The 25,983-nt window shown below is 42.1% G+C and overlaps 1 protein-coding gene across 4 annotated transcripts in view; it reads left to right on the top strand.

Moving 5' to 3' along the window:
• PPFIA2 (PTPRF interacting protein alpha 2) overlaps window positions 1-25,983 on the top strand; it is a 592,307-nt gene that overhangs the window by 159,241 nt on the left and 407,083 nt on the right. For 2 of the 4 annotated variants that reach the window (XM_073556977.1, XM_073556976.1), the window contains exon 3: window positions 4,768-4,929. The exons of the other annotated variants lie outside the window; for them this stretch is intronic. In XM_073556977.1, the coding sequence (XP_073413078.1) occupies window positions 4,768-4,929 (162 nt within the window). The remainder of the gene's footprint in view (window positions 1-4,767; window positions 4,930-25,983) is intronic. 4 annotated transcript variants of the gene reach the window in all.

The raw sequence follows: 25,983 nt of genomic DNA, 5'->3' as shown, positions 1-25,983 counted from the left end.
GCTGTAATAACAAGTACAACCACAGACAAGAATGGTCCTATTCCTGGGGACAAATGCTGAGTCAATATCTCTAATCTTGTACAACACGTGTAATACTTCATATGTATGTGATATATTAAATATTACTTTATTTAAGCATTTTTTGTGCGTGACTTTTCAGTTCCTGTCAAACCTTGATGTTTTCTGAATTGATCTTTCTGTTTGCACTTCATTCTGGTACATCACTTGATAAAACCCAGTGCAGGAAACTGCCAAATTCTCTGGAGTATGGAGTATCTAAAAATACAGCCTTGGTTGATTCATCTTTACATCAATAATTCAAGTGGAGTAGCTCAGGAGAGACTGGAAAACGCGGAAAATACTGAATGAGAATTGCTTTCGTAACGGGTTGGAATGTCTCAATGATGGCTGTGTGTGAATCAGACAACAATTTCCAGTGTCTGCTCACACCTCCACTAAAGAGGTCTCTTTTCAAGAAATATACATGAGAAACTCATGACTCTGTGGTCAGTGCAGTAATTATGTGGGGGTACTTATACCCTTCTTAGGTGTGTATCCTCCACTGAGATCTTTTCCATAAAGTTGTTCATTTGCATATTTCAGGAATAGGAATTTGACAGTTAAAAAACAATTCCCTTTACTTTGTAGATATCCCAATAGCAAGGTTCACACCTCCATCCTAAGGCTGCATTGACACAATGCATCATTATATGTTTTTCTTTGTTTTTTTGCAGCAATTTTCCAAAGATGTAGCGGCTGTACTTTTTTTTTTAATTGCGGCAAAAACCACATTGGGAGCCTAATCATAAAATGTAGGGGTGTATGCAAGAATTTTGGAAATGATGAGGTTTATGGAGTTCCACATTGAGACAGATTTATAAGAACTGTCTACGGTTATGTTCACACGCACAGTAGTTCTTTTTGTTTTTGGATCTGTTGTGGGATCATATAGATGGTATTGAAATGTTTCCGTACAGGATCCATTCATTTGAATGGCATTGGACATGTCATTAAATGCCTTCAGTTTGCCTCCTTTCCAGCTGCTGTTGTTTTGTGGCTGAGTAAAAAAAGCGCCGATCTTGAGCATGGGGTATGTTGGAGTCAAACACTCCTCGTTCATTAAGAGGCACACAGTTTTTAAAGGATTTGACAGTTGATCCACGGACAACATGTATCAGGCTCTGGCTGTATGATTTCCACCGTGATTCCAACACCGTTTAAAAGCCGCATGGGTGACTAGTCGGATAGGTGGGTCTCCGGCCGCTTCCTCCCACCCGCTGCCAGTGATGGACAAGTCTCTCCCTGCATGCGCTTGTAGTGATAGACCTGTCTATCCAGGGGAGTGGGCTGAGAGAAGCCACCGCGGACCTGCCTGTCCAACAAGCCACCTGTGCAACTTGTTCCCCGGCTTTTAGAGAATGTCATTCTTTGATATGTCACATCGTACCAGATCTAAACATAAATGGCTGAAATCATACAGCCAGTGTCTGATATATGCTGCCCTGGATCAGCGGCATGTATCACTTGACAGGTTCTCTAATAAATAAGGAGCATGTTAGAAGTGGTGTGCGCCTTGCCACAAATCTAGAGACTGAAGTAATATTTCTGGCGTAAGTAAAAAATTATGTAAGTAAGAAATGATTTGTGGCAGTGTAGGAGGGAGAGTCCCCACTGTGTAACCAGAACGGAACCAAGGAGACTGTCACCAAGGTTCCTAGGGAGACTGTTTCCTGGGGACGTAATCAGAGGACGGACCAGAGAGTTCTAGAAGGAGAGGGGGCGGAGCAGGTATAAAAAGGGCTGAGAACGCCAGCAGGGGGCACTCAAAAGAACAGGAGAGGAGGAGCAGGAAGACTAAGGGGCGCCAGAGAGCCAGAGCCAGAAGGAGTGAGCGACGACCAGAGGGATTGGAGGTAGAATCACCATGGTCAGGGAGGAGACGGCACCGAGCTACCCAGCAGCGGGACACCGACTGTGCAACCGCGGCCACCACCGCCCGACTCCACCCACGGCCGCCACTGCTCGACTCCAGCCCGCAGCTGCGGCCTGCCCGCTACCACCAGTGGCCGCCGCCGCCCGACTACAGCCCGCGGCTGCTACCTGCACTCCCCGGGCCTTGGCTATCACCATCCCGCCTCTGCCGGGAGGCGCAACACAGAGGAACTCTACAGGGGCCTGTTGTGTCCACACTTTACCTGGGCGTAGTAATGCCAAAAGCTTGCTTCAACTCCTCGTCGGCTGGGCCCAGTGGCTGAGACGCTGAAGAGACACCGACCACCACTCTGCCGGATGTCAGAGGAGGATAAGTGACACGTTGTAGTTGATAACTCGTAGTTCCTGGACCCGTATTGGCCATACCTCGGCCTCATAGTTACCGGTTCTGACCGAATAGTCGTTATCGTGCTACCTGTGTATTATTGTTCTGATCCCTGCTAGGGTAATTGCTGTTAGCTTACTGGTTACACGAGATAGCCCTTATAGATATAAATATATATAAAGTATAAAAGTTACATTCTAAGTTCAGTTCGGCTCCCGTCTCGTCACTGCATCCTGCGTACCTGTGAATAACACAGCATCATATCCCCTTTTCACACCCACCCCCTCTCAACTCTGTCCATTTTGGTGTAGCTGGCCCAAAGAGCGCAACATTTTTGTGCAACTCAGTGTTGTGCACAAATTTCGCCATTTTACAAAGAATCGGGAAAATGGTCGGTACAACTTTTTTGTCTAGCCCCCAGTTTTTTTGGGGGGTGAGGGGGAGATAGGATCACAATGCATAATTTTCATTTTGCACCATATGTAGCTGATCTATATTTTAATTAATTTTTTTTCTGGATCTGTTACAAACAGGTGACAACTGTGCATGTGCACAGGAGCCTAAACTGTTCTTATCGCATACACTATACTTATTTGGTTGAATATCCGTATAAAATATGTTGTATTGCTGTGCAACATTTGCACTGATTATCTCGTCTAGTCTTGCACAGTGTGCATATGCTTTTTATATGAGGTACACAATATTATCAACTATGAATGGAATCCCATTTATCTAAGTCTAGAGCTAACACATTATATGCACCAGTTACTCCCTAAACAAGTAGTACATTGCACCCTTCAGTTATTGAATGAGACAGCATAACATTTATTTGACTGTCCCAGTGACTTGCTGTGCCCTGGGGAGGCATATCTCACTGTCACAGGTCATATGAAGTAAAGGTTGTGTATGTGACCAAGATACAAATTGTCAAACTCTTCTGAAAAAGAAGAAAAATTTGTTACAGGCTATTACATGTGGCTTATTAGCATTGCTGTTGAATTCTAGTTTGGTAAGGCTCGGAATCTTCCTCTTTCATTCTGATACGTAATATACTAAAGGAACAGAAAAGCGCAATAGGGTCTTATCCGAGTTAATATTAAAAGATTAAAAAAATTCACTCACCTATTTGTAGGAGAGAGCAAGCACATAGGATTTGTGGTCAGCTGCTGCACATCCAAAGGTCAAACTGAGTGACCGCTGATACATCAATTCTTATGGAAATAATATATGCACTTCCATGCGCTGCTTGACAAAATACAGAATCCCACTTAGGGTGTGTGCACACGCTGCGGATTCTGCTGCGGTGTACAGTACCATTATTCTCTATGGGAATAAAAAACCGCAATGCAGACGGTGCAGATTTTTCCGAGCGGTTTTCCTGCGATTTTGAAACCGCAGAAAAAATTGACATGTTAATTCTTTCTGCGGATTCCGCTGCGGTTTGCCATCTCCTCCATTGTGGAGATGAAAAACCGCAGGGCAAAACCGCAGGTCTTTTGACCTGCAGATTTACCTGTGGATTTTACAAAATCCGCGAGGCCAAATCCGCACCCCATTCCGCAGCGTGTGCACGTAGCCTTACGGTGTAAGATTAATCATTCCCAACGCGTTTCGAAGTAAGGACTACTTATTCCTCAGGGGATGACAAACCTCTTACTTCTTCCTCAGGGGATGACATGTTTGTCATTCCCTGAGGAAGAAGTAGTCCTTACTTCGAAACGCGTTGGGAATGATTAATCTTACACCGTAAGGCTACGTGCACCGTAAGTGGGATTCTGTATTTTGTCAAGCAGCGCATGGAAGTCCATAAATTATTTCCATAAGAATTCTGATACGTAAGTAATGTCAATTGCAGTTTATGAGCTGTGCTGTCCTTAGGTTTTGTATATATACTGTACATTACATCTAGCAGTGTACCGCAGGTCTCCCAGGTTACGGTAATTGTTTTTGGCTTTAGTACTAATCCACTTGGGTGTTTGTGACAAGAATGCCAAGTGCCTCTGGGATTATTGATTCTCGGAGACGGTTGTATTCTGCGTTCAGAAACAAATTTTTAATGGGATGTTCAGAATTTAAGCCTATAAGCTCAGAATCACTGCTTAACGGGCAACAGTTTTTGACGTTACTTAGTTATTATGGATATTAATTTTACAATGATCTTAAAATGATGTGACGAGAATTAGGTGAGTAGTGTGTACAATACTGTGTGTTGTTTCATTGTGGGGGTGTTACACACTTGTCCCAGGTACCCCAGGCTCCGCTTCCTTCTCTTGTGTCCGCTGCCCTCTGTTGTGCTCCACATCAGATTTTACAGGTTGCCTGGAGTGACTCACTGAATTCATCACCCTTGATCTATGTAAGGCTCATTGACACACATACCTGTGTCTTGGGATTTTGACTCTAGTGTTCCTTGTTTGGTATGCTCCATTATCTGTACTACTGTGTTTCAGCTCGCATCCATCCCTGCTGGGTTCCACTCCTTCGGTCCGTCTGCGCCTGAGTTTCCAGTTAGTCCTAGTCCCCACGATTCCACGTGTCCTTTGGAAGCTGCACCAACGCCTGGGGTCCGTGTGCCCATCCGGACCAGAGGCTTAGCGGATCCTCCTCACCTGGTGAGCCCTTACAGGGGGTATTTACAGTATTTTATTACTAGAAGCCGATGGGTCAACCATCCATCCCTCTACATGTCTCTTGGGTCCTAATGCTACAGAAAATTCATATATGTTTGAAAGAAGATCAGTATGAATACATAGACAAAGAACAGCCACATCTTTCTTTGTGACTGTGTGAGAGATGCAGCAAATGCACAATCAGAGAGCAACAATGCACAGAGAGTGAGAAGAGAGGGATGGTTGGCCTGACTGCACCAATGAAGTTGTTTAGTTTTAGCAGTCAGCAGATCCTATTATCCTTGGGGTTAGTTCACACAGACACTAAGTTTATTGCACCAGTCACATCTGCATGTCAATGGGGCGTAACTGCCAATGTCATGCTGATTAACACATGGCTCCCTGCAGTTAGGCAGCGGGGAGCCGGTTGTAAATCATGACTTCTGGCCTGTCGATGTGATGTCAACGGAAGCCAAAGCTGCTTAATCGCAAGCAAGAACGGTCTGTGCTGCCAAAGATTGATGCACCTACCAGCCGGTTAGTTTTTAGGCCTACTGTAAAATAGTAAAAAATAGTGTTGGAGAAACCCTTTAATGATATGATCGTAATAAAGGTTATACAGTCGATTGCAGACATGCATTTACATGTTACGTTAGTCTTGTAAAAAATAATTAAACTTTGATCGTCTAATCGTTCAATCGAATTTCGTTCACTGTATTCAGGCAGCAAAATAATTTATACAATCTCCCGCAATTTCCATTGCACAATTTATAAGCAAGAATTACAAACGAGCATTCTTAGCCTTATTATTTGGGCACTTAAAGGGAATGTATTGTAGGAAAGTTCTATCCTTTATATTAACAGCAATAGACAAAGTCAGTCTCTATTATTTTGTATCCTCTAATGAGGCTGGGTAAAGAGTGTGGGGGGGGGGGCAGCAGCTGCTGTGCCATCACCTATTGTGAAAGGTGGATCCTGTGTTACCTGTCATTGTAATTATACCTGTGATGATAATGAGACTTCTGAAAAGTCTTCTGTAAGTATGAGTCTAAATAGCCACAGTAGCCAGTCTGAATATTGCAACATTTCTATTTTCTTTGTAGCACAGATTGTTATAGGAAAAAATCATTGCAAAAAATGTTTTACATATACAGTTAACAAAAAAATGTAAACAGAAAATAATTATCATTAGGGCTCATAAAAATGGGATTACACTCTGACTAATGTTAGTCATTGATTCTCTGTTCATCTGCGATTTTTTTTCTCAGCTTGAATCGGACTTATCAAAAAATCACAGCATGCTGCGAGTGGCTGCATATATCGAATGAGACTTGCCAATGCAAGTGAATGGGTGTAAGAAAAAAATCGCACAGCACACGTACCATGCGTGTGCCGTCCGATTTTTACACAATCATCTCCTAGAAAACCCAACATATCATCAACCGAGTACACTAAATTCACAGTGTGACCATCAGAATAGAATAGATGTACACATAGAATAGATAGGTAGAAATATTTCAGTGACATACTGTATATAATTAGTGCAGTGATTGTGTAATTTAATGTTCATGTATTTAGGTTAAAAATAAATAAATAAAAGTAAAAAAAGGCGTGAGTTCCCCCTAATTCCTATTAAGCAGCTGAGGGAAAGTGGACAGCTGGGGGCTGATTATAGTCTGGGAGGGGGTAATAAACATTCATCTTCCCAGGCTATTAATATCAGCTCACAGCTGTCTACTTAGCCATTTCTGGTTATTAACAAGGGTTGACCCCTCAAAAAAATGATGTGGGGTTCCCTCTATAATTAATAACCAGCAAAAGCCAGTCAGACAGCTGCTGGCTGTATTAGCCTAGGAAGGGTCAATGATAATGGCCTCTCCCAGACTAACAACATCAGTCCCCATAGAAATAGTGCATCCATTACATGTACCAATTCTGGTGCTCAGCCTCAGCTCTTCCCACTTGCCCTGGTGTGGTGGTAAGTGGGGTAATAGTATTGGGGTTGATGTCAACATTGTATTGTCAGCTGACATCAAGTCCAGGGATTAGTGATAGAAAGGCACCCCCATTACTAACACCATAGTCAAAATTGTGATAAAGACAAAAACCAAGTAAAGTCCTTTATTTTAAATAAATACTCCCTGACCCTCTTTTTCTTGTTTATTACTGTGTAAATACAAAAAATAAAGCACCGTATTCCTCACCTGTCCACAGATAATCCCTATGTGATGCTGTCCCATGAATAATTCCAGCTCTCCTGCATCTGGGTTGTTTGTTGAGCAGTGGCATGATGCTCAGCAAGCCAGACAGAACACACTGAGACAGGAGCATGATTACGCTTCTGCAGTGTCTAGCATTGACGTGAGTAAGTGCACCTGAATTCATAGCCGATAAACCCTTACTGACGTGACCGCTTACATCGTGAGAATTTTTCGTGGCCCCCTCCTAGGCTATTAATATCAGCCCACAGCTGTCTTCCTAGCCTTTGCTGGTTATTAATTATCCTCCTTAGATCTCGCATACACTGTAATCTACAATGGGATCTCTATTATTAGACTTCTGCGTCTGAGGAGGTTAAAGAGGGGACCCTTTTTTTTGGGGGGGGTCACAACTTGTTAATAACAAGGAAAGACTAAGTAGTAGGGTTGATTGAATAGCTTCAGATAAGTGCTTATCCGAATAGCTATAGCGCTTAACGAATAGCTGCATCGGGAACCCTGATACTTGAATCGATCCCGATAATCAGCTGTTCGGCGCCGCAGCTGCATGTGTCGCAGCTGTTTCACTGCCACAACACATACATGGGTAGCCTGTTTGTTAACCTCTCCATGCATGTGTTGTAACTGTCACACAGCCACGACACATGTAGCTGCGGCACCGAACAGCTGATTAACGGGAATGCTCCAGGTATCCAGGTTACTAAGGCAGTTATTCGGTAAGCACTTATCCAAAGCTGCTCGATCAACCCTACTAAGTAGACATCTGTAAGTTGATATTAATAGCCTGGGAAGCTCCATGTTTATTACTCCCTTGCCAGGCTATAAACATCAGACCCCTACTGTCAGCTTTCCCTCAGCTGGTTAATAAAAAATTAGCAGGACCCCACGCCATTTTTTTCTTTTACGTATTAATTATGAGCTCAATACATGTACAGTAAGCTGCACTACATTGATTATATATATCTCAATTACATCTATGTATCTAAATCTGTATCTAAGATTGTTTTATTAGTTAGTAAACTTAGTTTGAAATAACATAAAGAATTACTGTATGTAAAAGCTGATGTTAAAACCGCATTGCATGCGCATGTCATACGGTTGCTAGGTGAGAACAATTGCATTGTACTCACCTGACACTCTCATGACACTCGTCTTACTTTTCCGGAGCAACACTGGACCGATTTTATTTACGCTGATGAGTATGAACCCTAAGGCCGGGGGTCACACTTGCGAGTGTGATGCGAGAAACTCGCGTCACTCGGGACCGGAATGTGCGGCTGCATGTGTTTCTATGTTGCCGCACACTCCGGTACTGAGTGCCGGTGGCAGTGCGGGGTATTGATGCGAGAGACTCGCGCGATTTTCTCGCATCACACTCGCAAGTGTGACTTCTGCCTTAAGGTGGCTTTACACATAGCGATATCGCTAGCAATATCGCTAAAGCGTCACCGATTTTGTGACGCAGCAGCGAAATTGCTAGCGATATCGCTACATGTGATACTTACCTCCGAACGGCTCCCCCACTGGCTATCGCTGATCCCGCGAGATCGGCCTGGTCCATTCTCATCGTCGGCTTCCTGCTGGCGCCGACGAGCAAGCCATGGACGCAGGCGGAAGATGAACACCCTCGCCGCGTCTGAAAGGTAAGTGCGACCGCCGACCGCTGCTGCACCGCTAGTGAGATCTGCCTGTTTGGCAGCTCACTAGCGACCATTTAGCGATGCACCAGCGATCCTGACCGCGTCGTATCGTGGTCGGGATCGCTGGTGCATTGCTAAATGTAAAGGGGCCTTTAGAGTCATTATCAGCTCATCTTTATGGTCTTTTAGATACCAGTTTCCTTCCTTTGATTCTCTTAGATATCCTCAACAGGGAGCCACACATATATGACATTAGGAAGTAGTTCAGCGGATTTAGATGCTCCCTGCTGTGTTGTTTGATCATATTTCCAATAACTTGTCAAGTTGGAAAGCTATACGTCCATTGAATGAAGTGAAGTACAATTTTACTGGTATCCTTCCAGTACAAGCTGGTAGGTTTCGGCAGCCAGACTTTCATGGTTTTAAAAGTAAAATCTTTTTTTCTAAAATATTTATGATCCTCTGAGATTTGGTCTCAGATTTTCTTGACTAAGCAGCACAAAAATTGATACATTTAAAAGAAAACTTCCACATTGAACATGGTGTCCTGTCTTCATACAGAATATTACAGAGCTGGAGGAGATGAGCAAATTGATTTTTAGTTTTGTTTTTAAAAAATCAGGACAATTTGCATATTATTAATTTATCCCTGCTCCCTCCGGACATATGAGTCCAGCGGGCGGGCCTATAAGTAATCAACCACTATCTTTCAGGGAAGGAAAGAATGAGCAAGAATTTCAATCAATAGATTTTAAATCACACTTGGTCTTTCCTCACAAAAATATTTATGAGTCAGTTCTATAACTTGATGCCTGTAAATGAGACAGTTTGTTAAACAGGATCTGTTTCCTTTAAAGGAAATCTGTCAGCAGGTTGTTGCTATGTAATTTGATCTCAGCATGATGTAGGGAATGAGAACCTGATTCCAGAGAATGTACAGTATCACTTAGCACTTGTGATAGAATGACAGTTTTCTCTGCTGGAGATCTAGCACAGCTAAGAAAGTATAGCACTGCCCACACCACTGATTGGCAGCTTTCTGTGTTTAACGTATGTAATCAGTGATGGGGGCATTGTTGGACTAGGAGGCATGAGACTCTAAGTCCAGTAGTGATAATCTCTTGCTGATAAAAACACTAATTTTATTGCAACAGCAAAATAAAGATTAGTAAGTAACACATCGCTGGACTCAGGGTCTCAGACGCTATATCATGCTGCTCTCAGATGTAGGAAAACCTGCTGACGGATTCACTTAACCCCAGGGCCATTTTCTGTTTTTGTTTTTTGCTCCCCTTCTTCCCAGAGCCATAACTTTTTTATTTTTCCGTCAAAATGGCCATGCGAGGGCTTATTTTTTGCAGGACAAGTTGTACCTTTGAAAGACATGATTGGATTTAGCATACTGTATCTTGTAGTGGAAAATGGGAAAAATATTCCAAGTGCTGTGAAATTGCAAGAAAAGTGCAATTCCACACTTTGTTTTTTTTTTTTTTTACCATGTTCGCTAAATGCTAAAACTGACCTGCCATTATGATTCTCCAAGTCATTATGAGTTCATAGACACCAAACATGTCTAGGTTCTTTTTTATTTAAGTAGAGAAAAAAAATCCAAACTTTGGTAAAAAATTTTTTAGAAAATGGTGCCATTTTCCAAGACCCGCTGTTTTTCCATTTTCCGTGATTTGAGGGAGTGTGAGGGCTTACCGTATTTTTCGGACTATAAGACGCACCCCAAATTTTGGGGTGGAAAATAGGGGATAAAAATAATGTGTCAAATGGGGGTCCGTCTTAGGCTGGAGTCACACTAACCTGCGCAAAATACGGTCAGTATTTTACATGCGTAATACGGATGACAGACCCCTAAATAGTGCTCTGTATGTCATCCGTAATCAAGGTGTGGTCGCGTATTTTGCGCATGTCAGCATCCGTATGTAATCCGTATGGCGAGATTTTCTCACAGGCTTGCAAAATGGACATATAATGGAGCCCTATGACAGGGTTTATAACAGAAACCAAAGAATAGATATAGACACATAGAATGCATATATATATATATATATATATACAGTATATGTGTATATTCTATGTGTATATATATATTCTTTCGTTTCTTTATTAAACCTGTCAGTGTGAGTTTACTGTATAGCGCACTGAATTGCCGGCTTTGCTAAAAGACACCGAGTGAGTATTTCTCGCAAGTCACATGTGTGGTCCGTGTGTAATCCGTATTTTTTGCGCACCCATAGACTTGCATTGGCGTATTACGGGCGTAGTACGCTGACAATCGCAGCATGCTGCGATTGGCACGGAGCGTAGAATACGGATGAGAAATATACGACTGGTGCGAGTGATCCCATAGAGAATCATTGGTCCGTGTCGAATGCGTTCTTTTAGTGCCTCTCACTCGGCCGTATTCCTCGCCAGTGTGACCCCGGCCTCACAGTCCGAATTCCGTTGGGTGACTGTGCTCTGTGGGGTGGCTGTACTCCGTGGGGTGGCTGTGCTCTGTGGGGTGGCTGTGCTCTGTGGGGTGGCTGTGCTCTGGTCACAATATACTTACAAATCTTGTTGCGGTGGTCCCAATGCAGCCTCCCTGTGCTCTGTGGTGCGGTGGTGTCGGGGCTCTGTAGTGTGGCTGCATCGGGGCTCTGTGCTGCGTGGGGGGCTCCGCCTGCATTTCGTTAAAACCGAAAGCCCCCCGCAGCTCCGTTGCTGCAACGCGGAGGCCTCCGGACAGATGGCCGCCAGGGGCCTCCGGAAAGATGGCCGCTGCTCAGTTTCAGATCTCCGCAACGAGATCTTGTCCTGAGATCTCGGGAGACGAGATCTCGGGACAAGATCTCGTTGCCCTGATTTGAATTTGAGTAAGCGCCGCTCCCGGCAGCCATCTTTCTGGAGGCCACTGCGCTGCAGCAAAAGAGCTACGGAGGGGCTTTCGGGCTTTAATGAAATGCCGGCGGAGCCCCCCACGCAGCACAGAGCCCCGCTGCAGCCACACTACAGAGCCCCGACCCCACCGCACCACAGAGCACAGGGAGGCTGCATTGGAACCGCCGCCACGGGACCGCCGTAACAGGATTTGAAAGTATATTGCGACCATAAGACGCACCCCCATTTTCCCCAAAAATTTTTGGGGAAAAAAGTGCGTCTTATGGTCCGAAAAAATACGGTACTTTTTGTGCACCGAGTATTAATACCATTTTGGTGTGGATACGATTTTTTGATCGCCCATTATTGCATTTTATTAGAATGTAGCGGCAAACAAAAAAACGTAATTCAATATATATGTTTGTTTGTTTTTTATTGTTTCAATTTGAATGGTGCCAAAGGGGGCTGATTTGGACTTTTTTAGATTTTTTTCTTTTTTTAATTTTTTGAAAAACATTTTCTTTTTACTTTTTGCATGTTTCAATAGTCTCGATCGGAGACTACAAGCTGCAGTTGTCCGATCGTCTCTGCTACATACAGGCGATGATCAGATTGCCTGTATATAGCAGAAATGCTCACTTGCTATGAGCACTGACCACCGGGTGGCGCTTATAGCAACCTGGCTATAATAACCATAGAGGTCTGCTGATGACCTCTGGTTGCCATGCCAACCCATCGGTGATCCGTGATCACGTGACGGGGTCACCGATGTGGGGGATTTCCAGTGCGCTTGCCGGAAGCGTGAGTTAAATGCTGCTGACAGAGATTGACAGCGGCATTTAATGGGTTAGCAGCCGCGGGTGGATCGCAATTCTACCCATGGCTGTTAGAGGCACATGTCAGCTGTTCAGAACAGCTGACATGTCCCGGGAAAGACGTGGGCTCAATGCCACAGCCCACATCAAAGGGAGGGATTCCGACGTTTGCATACTATTTCACCCAATGTCGGAAAGGGGTTAAACATGATTACCTTTTTATTCCAGGTGAATGAAATAAGCAGATAACACATAAAACCTGTAATAACTTGCGCTTGGCATATTTTCTAGTTTTACTGAGTTGTTAGATAAGCCACGTTATCATATAAGATACTAGCTGAAGAGCCCGGCGTTGCCTGGGCATAGTAACCAACTGTGGTTAGTTATAACAAATTATAATGATTATATTGCACATCAAAACATTTCACATCATATATTCAACACTACAGATTTGCAACACAAATTAACTAAACGATTACCCAAGTATTGATAGTATTTTATTTTCAACTCATTCAAGATTTTTGGTTTTTCCTTTCGGTGCAAAGATGAACAGACTTTTGGCAGTTCCAACTCATGAACAGACCACATAAAGTTGACCATGAGAAAAGCATGGAGATTGCAAATCGATCCCTACTACTTTCAAGGACTGTCCCTGAGCATTGTTAATGGACATTGCAAATAGCAGTTGATCTGGAAACTGGAGGCGTTTAAAATAAAAAAACAAATCAGATGGAATGAGTGGAATTCATGGAATGAAAATGTCCTCTCCTTTGGCACATCCTGTTTCTGAGCTGTGTATCTAATCCTATCCTGTGTGATAATGTCTGCTGAGCTGTGTACCTAATCCTCTCCTGTGTGATACTGACTGCTGAGCCGTGTATCTAATCCTATCCTGTGTGATACTGACTGCTGAGCTGTGTATCTAATCCTATCCTGTGTGATACTGACTGCTGAGCTGTGTATCTAACCATATCCTGTGTGACAGTCTGCTGAGCTGTGTACCTAATCCTATCCTGTGTGATACTGACTGCTGAGCTGTGTATCTAATCCTATCCTTTGTGATACTGACTGCTGAGCTGTGTATCTAATCCTATTCTGTGTGATACGGTCTGCTGAGCCATGTTTCAAATCCTATCCTGTTTGATACTGGCTGCTGAGCCATGTATCTATTCCTATCCTGTGTGATACTGACTGCTGAGCTGTGTATCTAATCATATCCTGTGTGATACTGTCTGCTGAGCCGTGTATCTAATCCTCTCCTGTGTGATACTGACTGCTGAGCGGTGTATCTAATCCTATCCTGTGTGATACTGAATGCTGAGCCATGTATCTAATACTATTCTGTGTGATACTGTCTGCTGAGATGAGTATCTAATCCTATCCTGTGTGATACTGACTGCTGAGCTGTGTATCTAATCCTATCCTGTGTGATACTGTCTGCTGAGCCGTGTATCTAATCCTATCCTGTGTGATACTGTCTGCTGAGCCATGTATCTAATCCACTCCTGTGTGATACTGACTGCTGAGCCATGTATCTAATTCTATCCTGTGTGATACTGACTGCTAAGCCATGTGTCTAATCCTATCCTGTGTGATACTGACTGCTGAGCCGTGTATCTAATCCTATCCTGTGTGATACTGACTGCTGAGCCGTGTATCTAATCCTTTCCTGTATGATACTGGGCTCCCCCTGCAGTCTGTGTCAGAGTGTGGTCTGTGTTGGCACGGTAATAAATTGTGTTATTTCCAGCTTTACAGAAGGACAATAACACCATAGAAATGATAAGAATAATAGGCCTCAGTTACCCCAACTGTCTACAAAGAAAACTGTTGCTGATAGCAACCAATCACAGCTCACCTTTCATCTTTTAAACAGCTCTGGGACAGCGTGGCGAGTTTTGAGTGGCGACTTTTGTGTTTCGACTTTTATGTGGTGAGGTTGGTGTATGTGTGGTGAGGTTGTGTGCTGAGGGTGGTATATGTGTTGAAGCACGTGGTAGTGTGTGGCGCATTTTGTGTGTATGTTCATATCCCTGTGTGTGGTGAGTATCCCATGTCAGGGCCCCACCTTAGCAACTGTACGGTATATACTGTTTGGCGCCATCGCTCTCATTCTTTAAGTCCCCCTTGTTCACATCTGGCAGCTGTTAATTTGCCTCCAATACTTTTTCTTTCACTTTTTCCCCCATTATGTAGATAGGGGCAAAATTGTTTGGTGAATTGGAATGCATGGGGTTAAAATTTTACCTCACAACATAGCCTATGATGCTCTCGGGATCCAGACGTGTGACTGTGCCAAATTTTGTGGCTGTAGCTACGACGGTGCAGATGCCAATCCCGGACATACATACATACATACACACACATCCACATTGAGCTTTATATATTAGATTTTCACTGCAGTGGATTTTGCATAAGCCTCACAAGTGTTTCTCGTATATGTGAACTTGCTCTTTTCCCTTCTTGCGGCTGTTATAATTGGTACCAGCGCAGAATTACAAAGAAGGAAATATCGAATGGTAGAAGGATTAATCATTCCTAGTGTTACGTTCTGTAAAAGTGTGAATGCGGAGAACCTCTTTAATTTGCAGTATGGCAAGTAGCATGGAAAGGTTTATGGTCTGTTGTACAGGGATCTGATCACAATGGTCTGTAGTTTTCATACGTTTCCAAAATGATCATTACAATATATCCTATAGATTTCATTGTGTTCAAAATAGACTTCAAGTACGGTATAGCCAGTGTTGTAATTCTGTTTCTTCAGGTGGTATGTTAAACGCTTTCATTTAGAGTATATCGAGTATTGGAATGAATATACGATGTTTATCATATATGCCTAATGTCAGTATTGATACGGGCCACTAGATGGCAATGCAAGTGTATGTTCTTGAAAGAAATGCAAAAAATATATATTTTTATTTATATCAAGACAGTAGAAATGAAGCAAATGTTGGTCATGTCAAAAGAGGATGCTGTTTTTGAGCTTTCGCTGACATATTGTGCATGAAAGCTAGATCTTGCGAAAACCTGTAATTTTCTGGACATACTGCTTTAGAGCTGTTAAGAAGCCCAATACATACTCAAAGAAAATAAAGCAGAGCCGATCAGGTTGTGGCAGCTTCTAGTCTCCCATGGAGACTATTGAAGCATGCCAAAAGTAAAAAAAAAAGTTATTAAAAATCTAAAAAAAAAATTAAAAATATAAAAGTTCAAATGGCTCCCCCCTTCGCCCCATTGAAAATAAAACAATAAAAAAAAAAGGTATCACTGAGTTCAGAATCACCCGATCTATCAATAAAAAATAGGATTAATCTGATCGCTAAACGGCGTAGCGGAAAAAAAAGTCAAAGCGCCAGAATTACGATTTTTGGTCGCCGCGACACTGCATTAAAATGCAATAACGGGTGATCAAAAGATCGTATCTGCACCAAATGGTATCATTAAAAACGTCAGCTCGGAACGCAAAAAAGCAAGCCCTCAGCCAACCCGAGATCATGGGTATCAGAAAATGGCACAATTATTATTTTATTTTTTTCACCCCTTCACCCCCAAGGGTTGTTTGCACGTTAATGACCGGGCCAATTTTTACAATTCTGACCACTGTCCCTTTATAGGTAATAACTCTGGAACGCTTCCATGGATCTCGGTGATTCTGACATTATTTTTCTCGTGACATATTGTACTTCATGTTAGTGGTAAAATTTCATTCTAATAACTTGCCTTTATTTGTGAAAAAAAAACGGAAATTTGGCGACAATTTTGAAAATTTCGCAATTTTCCAACTTTTAATTTTTATGCCCTTAAATCACAGAGATACGGCACACAAAAAACTTAATAAGTAACATTTCCCATATGTTTACTTTACATCTGCACAATTTTGGAACCAAATTTTTTTTTTGTTAGGAAGTTATAAGGGTTAAAAGTTGACCGGCAATTTCTCATTTTTATAGCACCATTTTTTTAGGGACCACATCACATTTGAAGTCACTTTGAGGGGTCTATATGATAGAAGAAAATAAAAAAAAAGTGACACCATTCTACAAACTGCACCCCTGACGGTACTCAAAACCACATTCAAGAAGTTTATTAACCCTTCTGGTGCTTCACAGGAATTTTTTTGAATGTTTAAAAAAAATGAACATTTAACTTTTTTCACAAAAAAATTACCTCAGGTCCAATTTTTTTATTTTACCAAGGGTAACTGGAGAAGTTGGAAGACATGTGGGGGGGGGACCACTGCTTCGGCACATGGCAGATCTCAGAAGGGAAGGAGCGCCGTTTGACTTTTTCAACGCAAAATTGGCTGGAATTGAGATCAGATGCCATGTCACGTTTGGAGAGCCTCTGATATACCTAAACAGTGGAAACCCCCCACAAGTGACTCCATTTTGGAAACTAGACCCCCCAAAGAACTTATCTAGATTTGTGGTGAGAACTTTGAACCCTCAAGGACTTCACAGAAGTTTATAACGTACAGCCGTACAGTTAAAAAATCATATTTTTTCCTCAAAAATGATCTTTTCACCGCCAAAAGTTATTGTGCAATTTGTCCTGAGTACGCTGATACCCCTTATGTGGGGGTAAACCACTGTTACGGCACATGGCAGAACTCGGAAGAGAATGAGCGCCGTTTGACGCTAAATTGGCTGGAATTGAGATCGGGCGCCATGTCGCATTTGGAGAGCCCCTGATGTGCCTGAACAGTGGAAACCCCCCACAAGTGACCCCATTTTGGAAACTAGACCCCCCTAAGGAACTTATCTAGATGTGTAGTGAGAACTTTGAACCCCCTAGTGCTTCACAGACGTTTATAACGCCCGGGCGTGAAACTAAAAAAATCATATTTTTTCCACAAACATGATCTTTTAGTCCCCAATTTTTTTATTTTCCCAAGTGTAACAGGAGAAATTGGACCCCAAAAGTTTTTGACCAATTTGACCTGAGTATGCTGATACCCCATATGTGGGAGAAAACTACTGTATGGGCACATGTCGGGGCTCTGAATGACGTTTTCAGTGGTACCATGTTTATTTATATACGTCTTTTTGATTTTGTGGTATTGCACTTTTTGTTCAGCTGTATGATGATAAAGCCTTTGTTTTTTGCCCTTTTTTTTTTTTCTTTGAAGGCGTTAACTAAAGGGGTTAGCTAGTAGGACAGTTTTATAGGGCTGGTTGTTACGGACGCGGCTATATTATATATGTGTCGATGGGCCCCCCCGGAGCCTCAGGCGGTAACCCAGATTGCCCTCATTATAATCCGCCTATGTATGCATGTGTGTATATATATATATATATATATATATATATATATATATACAGTATATATATATAGTAAAATATGATTTAATAGCTCATTGGGGCTCAGTGACATTTCGTTTCAACTGACAACCTTTTTCAAGCTTCAGTTCTGAAGTGGCGAGCAAAGATTCTGGATCTACATCCCATTGAACTCGACTGTGGAGATATTAAAATTACTGTTGGGAGAAGGCGCCTTTCAAGTGTGAGAGACCGGGAGCAGTTATCAAAAGAAGAGTGGTCCAAAGTTCCAACTGAGTAGTGTAAGAAGCTTGTTGATGATTATAGGAAGCAATTGATTGCAGTTATTTACTCCAAAGGGCATGCAACCAAATATAAAGTTGAAGGTGCCAACAATTTTCTCTGGCCTATTTTTGGGGTTTTCTGTGAAATTATGTCCAGTTTGCACTTTTTACAGGTGTATAACAAAACGTGTAATTTCAATAAGATTTAGAGAGAAATACTTTGTTTTCTGGGACAATTTCAAGAGTGCTAACACTTTCGGCCATGACTGTATATACTATAAATCATAATTTTCAATAGCTTTTCACTATCTCAGACTATTAATGCTTTTGCTTGCAGGATTTTATTTTTTTAGCTTATTTTCATTCTTTAACCACCAAGTGACGCTGTGGACCAGTGTGTTATCTGAAGCTCACGCTGCTACTGTAGTCAAAAATAGCAGTGATGGAGCTGATGACTATAAAGAAGCAATCTCTGTGTTACCAGAATGTAGGTCATTCTTGCTGTAATACGGCGATAATTTATTTTACGGTATATCTTTCGGTTATGGTAACCTCCTATGTAAAAAAAAAAAATGTGAAAGATTTTAATATTTGGGTACATGAATCACATCATTTAGTATCATATAGATTTTTTTAAGTAATTGACGCATGGGAAGCATAAGCCAATATACTTCATTTCTCAAAAAAATATCTTCTCAAACCTTCTGATCTTAATGGTTAGGGGTACCATAAACAATAAAAATCAGTTTGGTCAGTCGTTTGGCCAGCAGCTACGTCCATCGGCCGGAGCTCTCGCTCTAGTGAGCACTCTTCTGTTCTCTGAGAGAGCTGCCTTCAGACTTCTGTGGCAGCGGCGCATCTTCAAGGAGCACATCATCTGTTGGGGAGAGTCGGAAGGCCTTCATAGACCACATTAGACTGGTGGCTGATCCGTCCAATATTGGAAGACGTTAGTCTAGTGTGTATAGGTTCCTTAACTGTTTGTGCAATCTGCAGGTAGCCACTTTACAGTTCTTCTACTGCAAGGACATGGACTACCATATTGTATATGGTCAAGTTTGGTCTACAGATTGGGAACCATTCTATTTAATATTTTAAATTTATAGTGTTCTCTCTTATATAAAGCATTGGTTTGGACTGCACCCAATCCCTGTTAATCACCCAATCCTGATTCTGCCTGTGTGCACTTATCCAGGGGCAAGGCTTGTATTTAATGGGTTCCCTCCGTTACGGTATCTCATTCAGGTTGTCTCTTGTGTACAGAAGTCTTGTGCTGTTCCATAGCATATATGGATTTCATCACACATGAGGAGGCTTACGATTTACTATTGTTACTTTGAAATTTTCTAAAATTATGGTACATCATAAAAAGAATGTGAATGATCAGTTCTCAGTTTTTATTTAAACTAGGACATTAAAAAATTATTTTGGGGCGAAACCTATGAAATCATGATGAAATATGTTCTAAAAGTTTAGTGGGTTTCAACAGCTAGGACCCCACTAATCCTCTAGTTTAGGACGATAAACAGCTGTCCATTACGATGAATGAGAGTTATGGAAACCTCCGGATGCTCTGATGGCCATCTAAATAGTGATATTTATAATGTGTCTGATTGCAAACATCTTATGGAGTCTGCAGACTGTATATGACTAGTAAAATACTGGACATTAAAACTTTCTCAGCATAAAACTAAGCTATAGCTGTCTTTACTTTGCATTTTAGTATATTTTTCTTAGTACTTTGTTGACTTTTACAATTTGTCTTTTTCTTATAAATGATATCCACACTCATGTTTCTTTAGGGTAAAATGTCCACTTTAAATTCTGTTCATTACATTGTTTTCCAAATTTACACTTATTTTCCTGTTACAGTTTAATTTAAGCTATCATCAGTAAAATTATCTATTATTTAAATCAGGTTTGTGCGTTAAGTGTATTTTTTATTATTTTTGACAGTGCTGTTTTTTATTACATATCACAATCGATATTAAAAATAATAAAATCCAAATCTTGTAATTCTCACACCTGCCACTAGGGATTTTTTTAGACTCACACTAGCAGTAGTTTCAGGAAGCAACACATGTACATATTAGGATCGACCAATATTCCTCTAACCAAAAATAATCTGTCTGAATAAGAAAGGTGCACCTAAGTATCACAAGATAAACCAAAAGCAAAATGGTGCTACAAATATCTCACAAATATATCAACTTTGTTAAATATAAAATGTAACAGATTTTGTTAAAAGAACTTAGTAGCTCAATTAATGGCTAAGAACTTATAATTAGTATGCCTACATATCAATTGCAGTACATTCTCTAATAGTTAATATCATCAGAGAGAAGAGTATAGGAGGAAGACTTACATAGTAATAATGTGGAGTTCTGTTAGTTGTGTAGCCCTGCTCTCCAACTTGTGTTTCACCTAGCTTCCTCAGGGGGCATGTCAGACATAAATCGTTAACTATAAAGCAAGAAGATTTTTGCATGAACCATGCTTGTATACCATGTATTTTATGAAAAGAGATATCTGAGCTTTCACTGAAACCAGTAATTTACACTTCTGTGCACCTTCAATAATGTTCTACATAAAACTGTACCATGACTAAAAAAAACAAACAAAACTTAAAGGGAATCTGTCACCCATATTTAGTGATATCATGTAAAGACATCACCCAATTGTGCGTCCCATAAGGATTCTATTAGGGCTTTTGACTCCCCCGACCCCGCACCTTTGAGGCATAAATACCTTTTTTATCTTGTTGGGGATGTATGCAAATCGCCATGGTCCGGTCCGATGGGCGTGGCTTAATCGGCTTCTCCCCCACCCTCCTCGGCTTGCTGCACGTAATCTTCATCTGTGAATATCACAGATAACGTTGGTTTCTGCGCTTGCACATTGTAAAGCCTCCGGCGCCTGTGCAGTATGCTTTGCCCGACTGTGGGCGAAGCATATAATCGCTACTGCGCATGCTCTGGTATTGTCCAGTGCGGTCTATGCCCCAGAAGTGTGTCCTGCATGTGAAGACTTCCGGAGCATAGACCGCGTTGGAAAATACCGGCGCATTTGGGTGACAGATTCCCTTTAACCTGTTATGCCGCGCTCACCAGGAGGCGGGGCTTCGGCCCCGACGTCACTCCCTCCGGTATGGCGGTCCCTCAGGGGTCCCTGTCGGGTGCGCACGCGCAGCTCTCGTCCCCGGGTCTCCTCCTCCATGTCACGTTTGCGCTTGCGCGCTCCTGTCAGTGCTGTATAGGGCTCGGTCCTCTCTATGGTATTGGAGGACCTGACCCGGAACCACTAGTGGTCATGTGCTTTCTGGCTAGGTCCTGACCCGGAACCAGTAGAAGTCATGTGCTATATCAGACGACCTCCCCCTAGGGGAGGTGCCTGATTATTGTTGTGCTACCTGGCTTGGTCAGCTGTGTCCCAGCCTGGCTGTGCGCTGTTCTCAGGTTCTCTGCTCTGTCTGCTATTCTGTGGTGCTCCTAGCACTTGCTCTGAACCCTTGTTGCTTCATGCTCAGTTGTGCCTCCTGGCACATCCTCTCGTATCCTGTCCCTTGTTTCTTGCTCAGCCGTGCCTCCTGGCATTCACTCTATTCCTGTGTTCTGTTACACCACCTGGCACAACTGTTGCCTCATTCTGTACCCTGTCGTGCTCCTTGCACGCGTCCTGCTTTGCCTACCTCCGGATGGGTTACTTGCTACACGCCTTATGTGCCCACGTGTACCCGTCTTGCACTATCCTGTATTCAGCGCACTCCCGTGTACTCTCCTGTGTTCCCTAGTATCCTGCACCCTCCAGTCACACAGTCTCGTATCTCCTGTGAGCCGGCCGCCTGGTGCCCTCGTATCTCCTGTGAGCCGGCCGCCTGGTGCCAGCAGTCGTGGTATCGTATCCCCTGGGGCTTGCTCCTGACACTCCCTGTATAGGGGGTGGTCCTCACTAGGCTAGCTCGCCCTGGGAGGGTTGGTGCCGCGACCCAGAGGGTCCACTCCAGGAGTCGCTAACACTCTAACACTCTAACATAACCCCTTCATGACAGCCAATACGTATTTTTACTGACGTGAGATATAAGAGAATATCATCCCCATACAGGTGACAATCCAGCAGCTGTTGGCTGTCCACTATATCTGGCAACTTGCTGTATCACAAATGATCGGTGTTGGCACCGTCCATTATCTGTTTAACCCCTTAGTTGCTACTGTCAAAAGTGACTACATCAAATAAATGGTTAATAGCTTGCACTTTAATCTAACTGACACACCAAGTTCATGATTGTGTGATCCTGATGTTTGCCATAGCAGTTCATGGCCAAATAGCGGCCTTAGAGTCTACCAGCTATAGCGGTCAGTTCAGAAGTCAGCGACATTTAGGTGGTAAACAAACACTTTTTCATTCCAGCTATACCACATTGCATTAATTCCTGAAAATCACCTGAAGGGTTAATAAACTACCTGACAGCAGTTTTCAATATGTCAGGGGGGTGCTGTTTTTAAAATGGTTTCACGTTTGGGGTTTTCCAATATATAGCACCCCCAAAGTCACTTCAAACCTGGATAGGTCCCACAAAAAAATAAATTTTATAAATTTCCTTGAAAAAATGGAAAATTACTGCTACATTTTTAAACCTCCTAAAAGGCTAACAAAATAAATTAGCGTTTTAAAAATGGTGCTGATGTAAAGCAGACATGTGGGAAATGTTATTTATTAATGTTTTTCTGTGGTATGACTATCTGGATTAAAGGGATATTAATTCAAAGTTTGAAAATTGCAATTTTTTTTTACATTTTTGTCAAGTTTCTGATATTTTTTATAAACACAAAACATATCAACCTAAATTTACTATTATCATAAATTATAATGTGCCATGAAAAAACACTGGGATTTGTTGAAGCATTCCAGAGTTATGACCACATAAAGTGACATTGGTCAGAATTTAAAAAATTGGCCCGGTCACGAAGGGGTTAAAGGCTTTTTCCAAGACTTAAAGACAGAATAGGGGATAGTTTATTAATCATAGATTACCGCAAAGTCCCATCTGAATGAAGCAAATTGTCTATGTGACTATCATAGGAAAATGAGTAGTGTTTGGCTTTCTCCAGCTATCCGTAGACAATTCTTACAGCAGAGATTAACATGCTCAACTTAGATGCAGGGCTGTGGAGTCAGTAAGCCAAACCTCCAACTCCGACTCCCATTTTAATAATAATAATCTTTATTTTTTATACAGCGCTAACATATTCTGCGGTGCTTTACAGTTTGCACACATTATCATCACTGTCCCCGATGGGGCTCACAATCTAAATTCCCTATCAGTATGTCTTTGGAGCGTGGGAGGAAACCGGAGTACCCAGAGGAAACCCACGCAAACATGAGGAGAACACACAAACTCCTTTCAGATGTTGTCCTTGGTGGGATTCGAACCCAGGACTCCAGCACTGCAAAGCTGCAGTGCTAACCACTGAGACACCACACTGCCCATGGTTTTAAAAGTAAATCAAGACCATCTAAGGCTGGATTCACTCTTAGGCCCTGTTTCACCAAGGAATGATGTTCATGCTGGTCTTGAAGATGGTGTGTGCCTCTCAATGAATCATCAGTGTCTAACAAGTGGTGTGCACCTCCACAAATCTTACTGCAGTCAGGGCCTGGAGTAAGACTCCTAGTTTAAGGCGCACCACAGGTCATCATGAATTAGACAAGCTGTGGTACTGCACCAGCATCCCACCCTAGCTCTGTCTGTGCACCCTAGCTCTGTCCATTTTGGTGCAACAGTGAGAAACTGAAGTGAAAACACCAAAAGACAAATTTTTTTGCAGCTCAAAGTTGCAACGTTACAAAGCAATTTGCGCTAGAATTCTGATGAAATTGCTTTGATGAATCAGGGCCTCATTGTTTATCAGTAGACTTGGTTACGAATCGATTCGAAAGTCCCATTTGTGGTCTGTGGCTGCTGGATTGGGAGACGGAGTACAGCCCCTTACCTGATAGCGATTTTGTCTCTTGTTTCATTAGCTGACCTGGACCAACAATACATGTTTGTCACGCCACAACAGTGACTTCTCGTCATGAGGAGGATGCTGTCAAGTAAGAAGCCGTACTCCCACCCAAATTCCAGTGGCCACAGACAACCATCATGGCCAAAGGAATGGAACATGTGAAAAAATTTGCACCAGCTCTGTCATTCTTTTTTTATATATTTTATTTTTTAAGGTGAAAAGTGCTGCTGCCTCATGTAACTTTAAAGTCTGTCGTGTATTGTAAAACACACTTCCTACAAAGCATTTTGATTTGTAGTCTTCTCGACAATTGTTTAATCATGATGTGCTACATATGTCGTTGGCAGTGAAAGAGATACACACTGTCGGTATTTAAAAGAAGCTGCCAGATAGCTGACTTTGGAGCCAATGATTTTTTATTGATCAGCTGTACTGGCATAAATGAAAGATAATTACAAAAAGTCCTGTTGGTGATGAATATCGTTTCAGTCTACATGTTGCGTTTGCCCGATTTTCTTACTTGACATATTTGTCTCCTTTTTGTTGGCTTTATTGAAATCTCACTTTCCTCAAATATGAAATAATCATGCTGACAATATGCTGCTCCTCTACTGACACTGCCTTCGTATTCATCAATAGTTTGATGCTGTAGGCCGAGTCCCCTCGGAGAATTAGAATCTAACACCGTGGTTCTCAGTCATTTTTACTGGCAGGCATTGACTATATTAGACAAAATGTCAACAGAATGACATAAAAATATCAAGAATTAACACCACCCTTAAACTGACATCTACTTAATATACAGCATGTCAAGGGCAAACTGATAACCGGCTGTCATTTTGTTTTACCTGCCTCAATCTACCCATCAGTCTGTCATCTCTGCCCTTGTTTGTGTACAGGGAAGACTCAGATTTCTTACAGTGAATGACTCTTAAAGGGAATCTGTAACCACATTTGACCTATCTAAACTATTAATATGGGCATACAGGCTATAGAATGCTGAGGAGAGCGATGTCTGTATGCCTCATATCAGATGACTTGTTGTGGAGAGATCATCCTTTATCACTATATATAAATGACCTCTTCCAGGCTCTGGGTAGTACACTGCCTGGAAGATAACTCTGCCTCCAGAGATCATTTCAAATAGAAGGGGCATTACCTGTGTGATATTTAATGGTTACCAGTGTGATGTGCAATGGTTACTTGTGTGATATGTAATGGCCGCTTTCTGGTCTCCTGATCTCACTACAGAACTCTGTGTGATTATACCTGATGCCCCTGAAGATTCCCTTTAGGTTCTTCAGCTTCCATCTCAAAGGCGGACAGCGTGGCAATAGTGTTGTAATACAGCAGAGCTGAGAGAGAAGCAAAAAATGTGTTTGCAAGAAGTTACTTGTCTCACACTGATAACAATGGTAACTATTGCACATCACACTGGGAACACCTGCTTCATGTAAAATAATCTCTGGAAGCAGAGTTATCGTCCAGACAACATCCTTCCCAGAGCCTGGAGAGGTCATTTATATACAGTGATAAAAAATGATTTCTCAGCAACAAGTCATCTGATATGAGAGTCATGGGTAGGGATTTTTTTCTGGAATCTATAACCTGTATGCCCATATTAATAGTTTAGATAGGTCAGATGTGGTGACAGATTCCCTTTTAAGGATTTTGCAAGGTATCTATCAGAGTCCCTGATTGATAGATATAATAGATAGATACATAGATAAAAGGAAAAAAGAACAGCACTGGAAAAATAATAGTTGGGTGCAGAGCTTCATAGGTACATACCAGTCCTTATAGTAGAAAAAAATGAGAGAGCCTCATTTTTCTACTAGATAGATAGATAGATAGATACTTTGGGATTGCTAGTCACTAAGAAATTCTTGACAAAGTGTATTAACATCCAGACCTGATCACACAGGCTGGATAGTATCCAGAGGTGACTGAACCCGCACCGGCGCCGCC

Source organism: Dendrobates tinctorius, unplaced genomic scaffold, assembly GCF_039654945.1.
Source record: "Dendrobates tinctorius isolate UK_male_01 unplaced genomic scaffold, ASM3965494v1 ptg000241l, whole genome shotgun sequence".
Classification (NCBI taxonomy): domain Eukaryota; kingdom Metazoa; phylum Chordata; class Amphibia; order Anura; family Dendrobatidae; genus Dendrobates; species Dendrobates tinctorius.
Note: the sequence above shows the minus strand (reverse complement) of the source record. Positions and strands in the feature narration are given on the sequence as shown.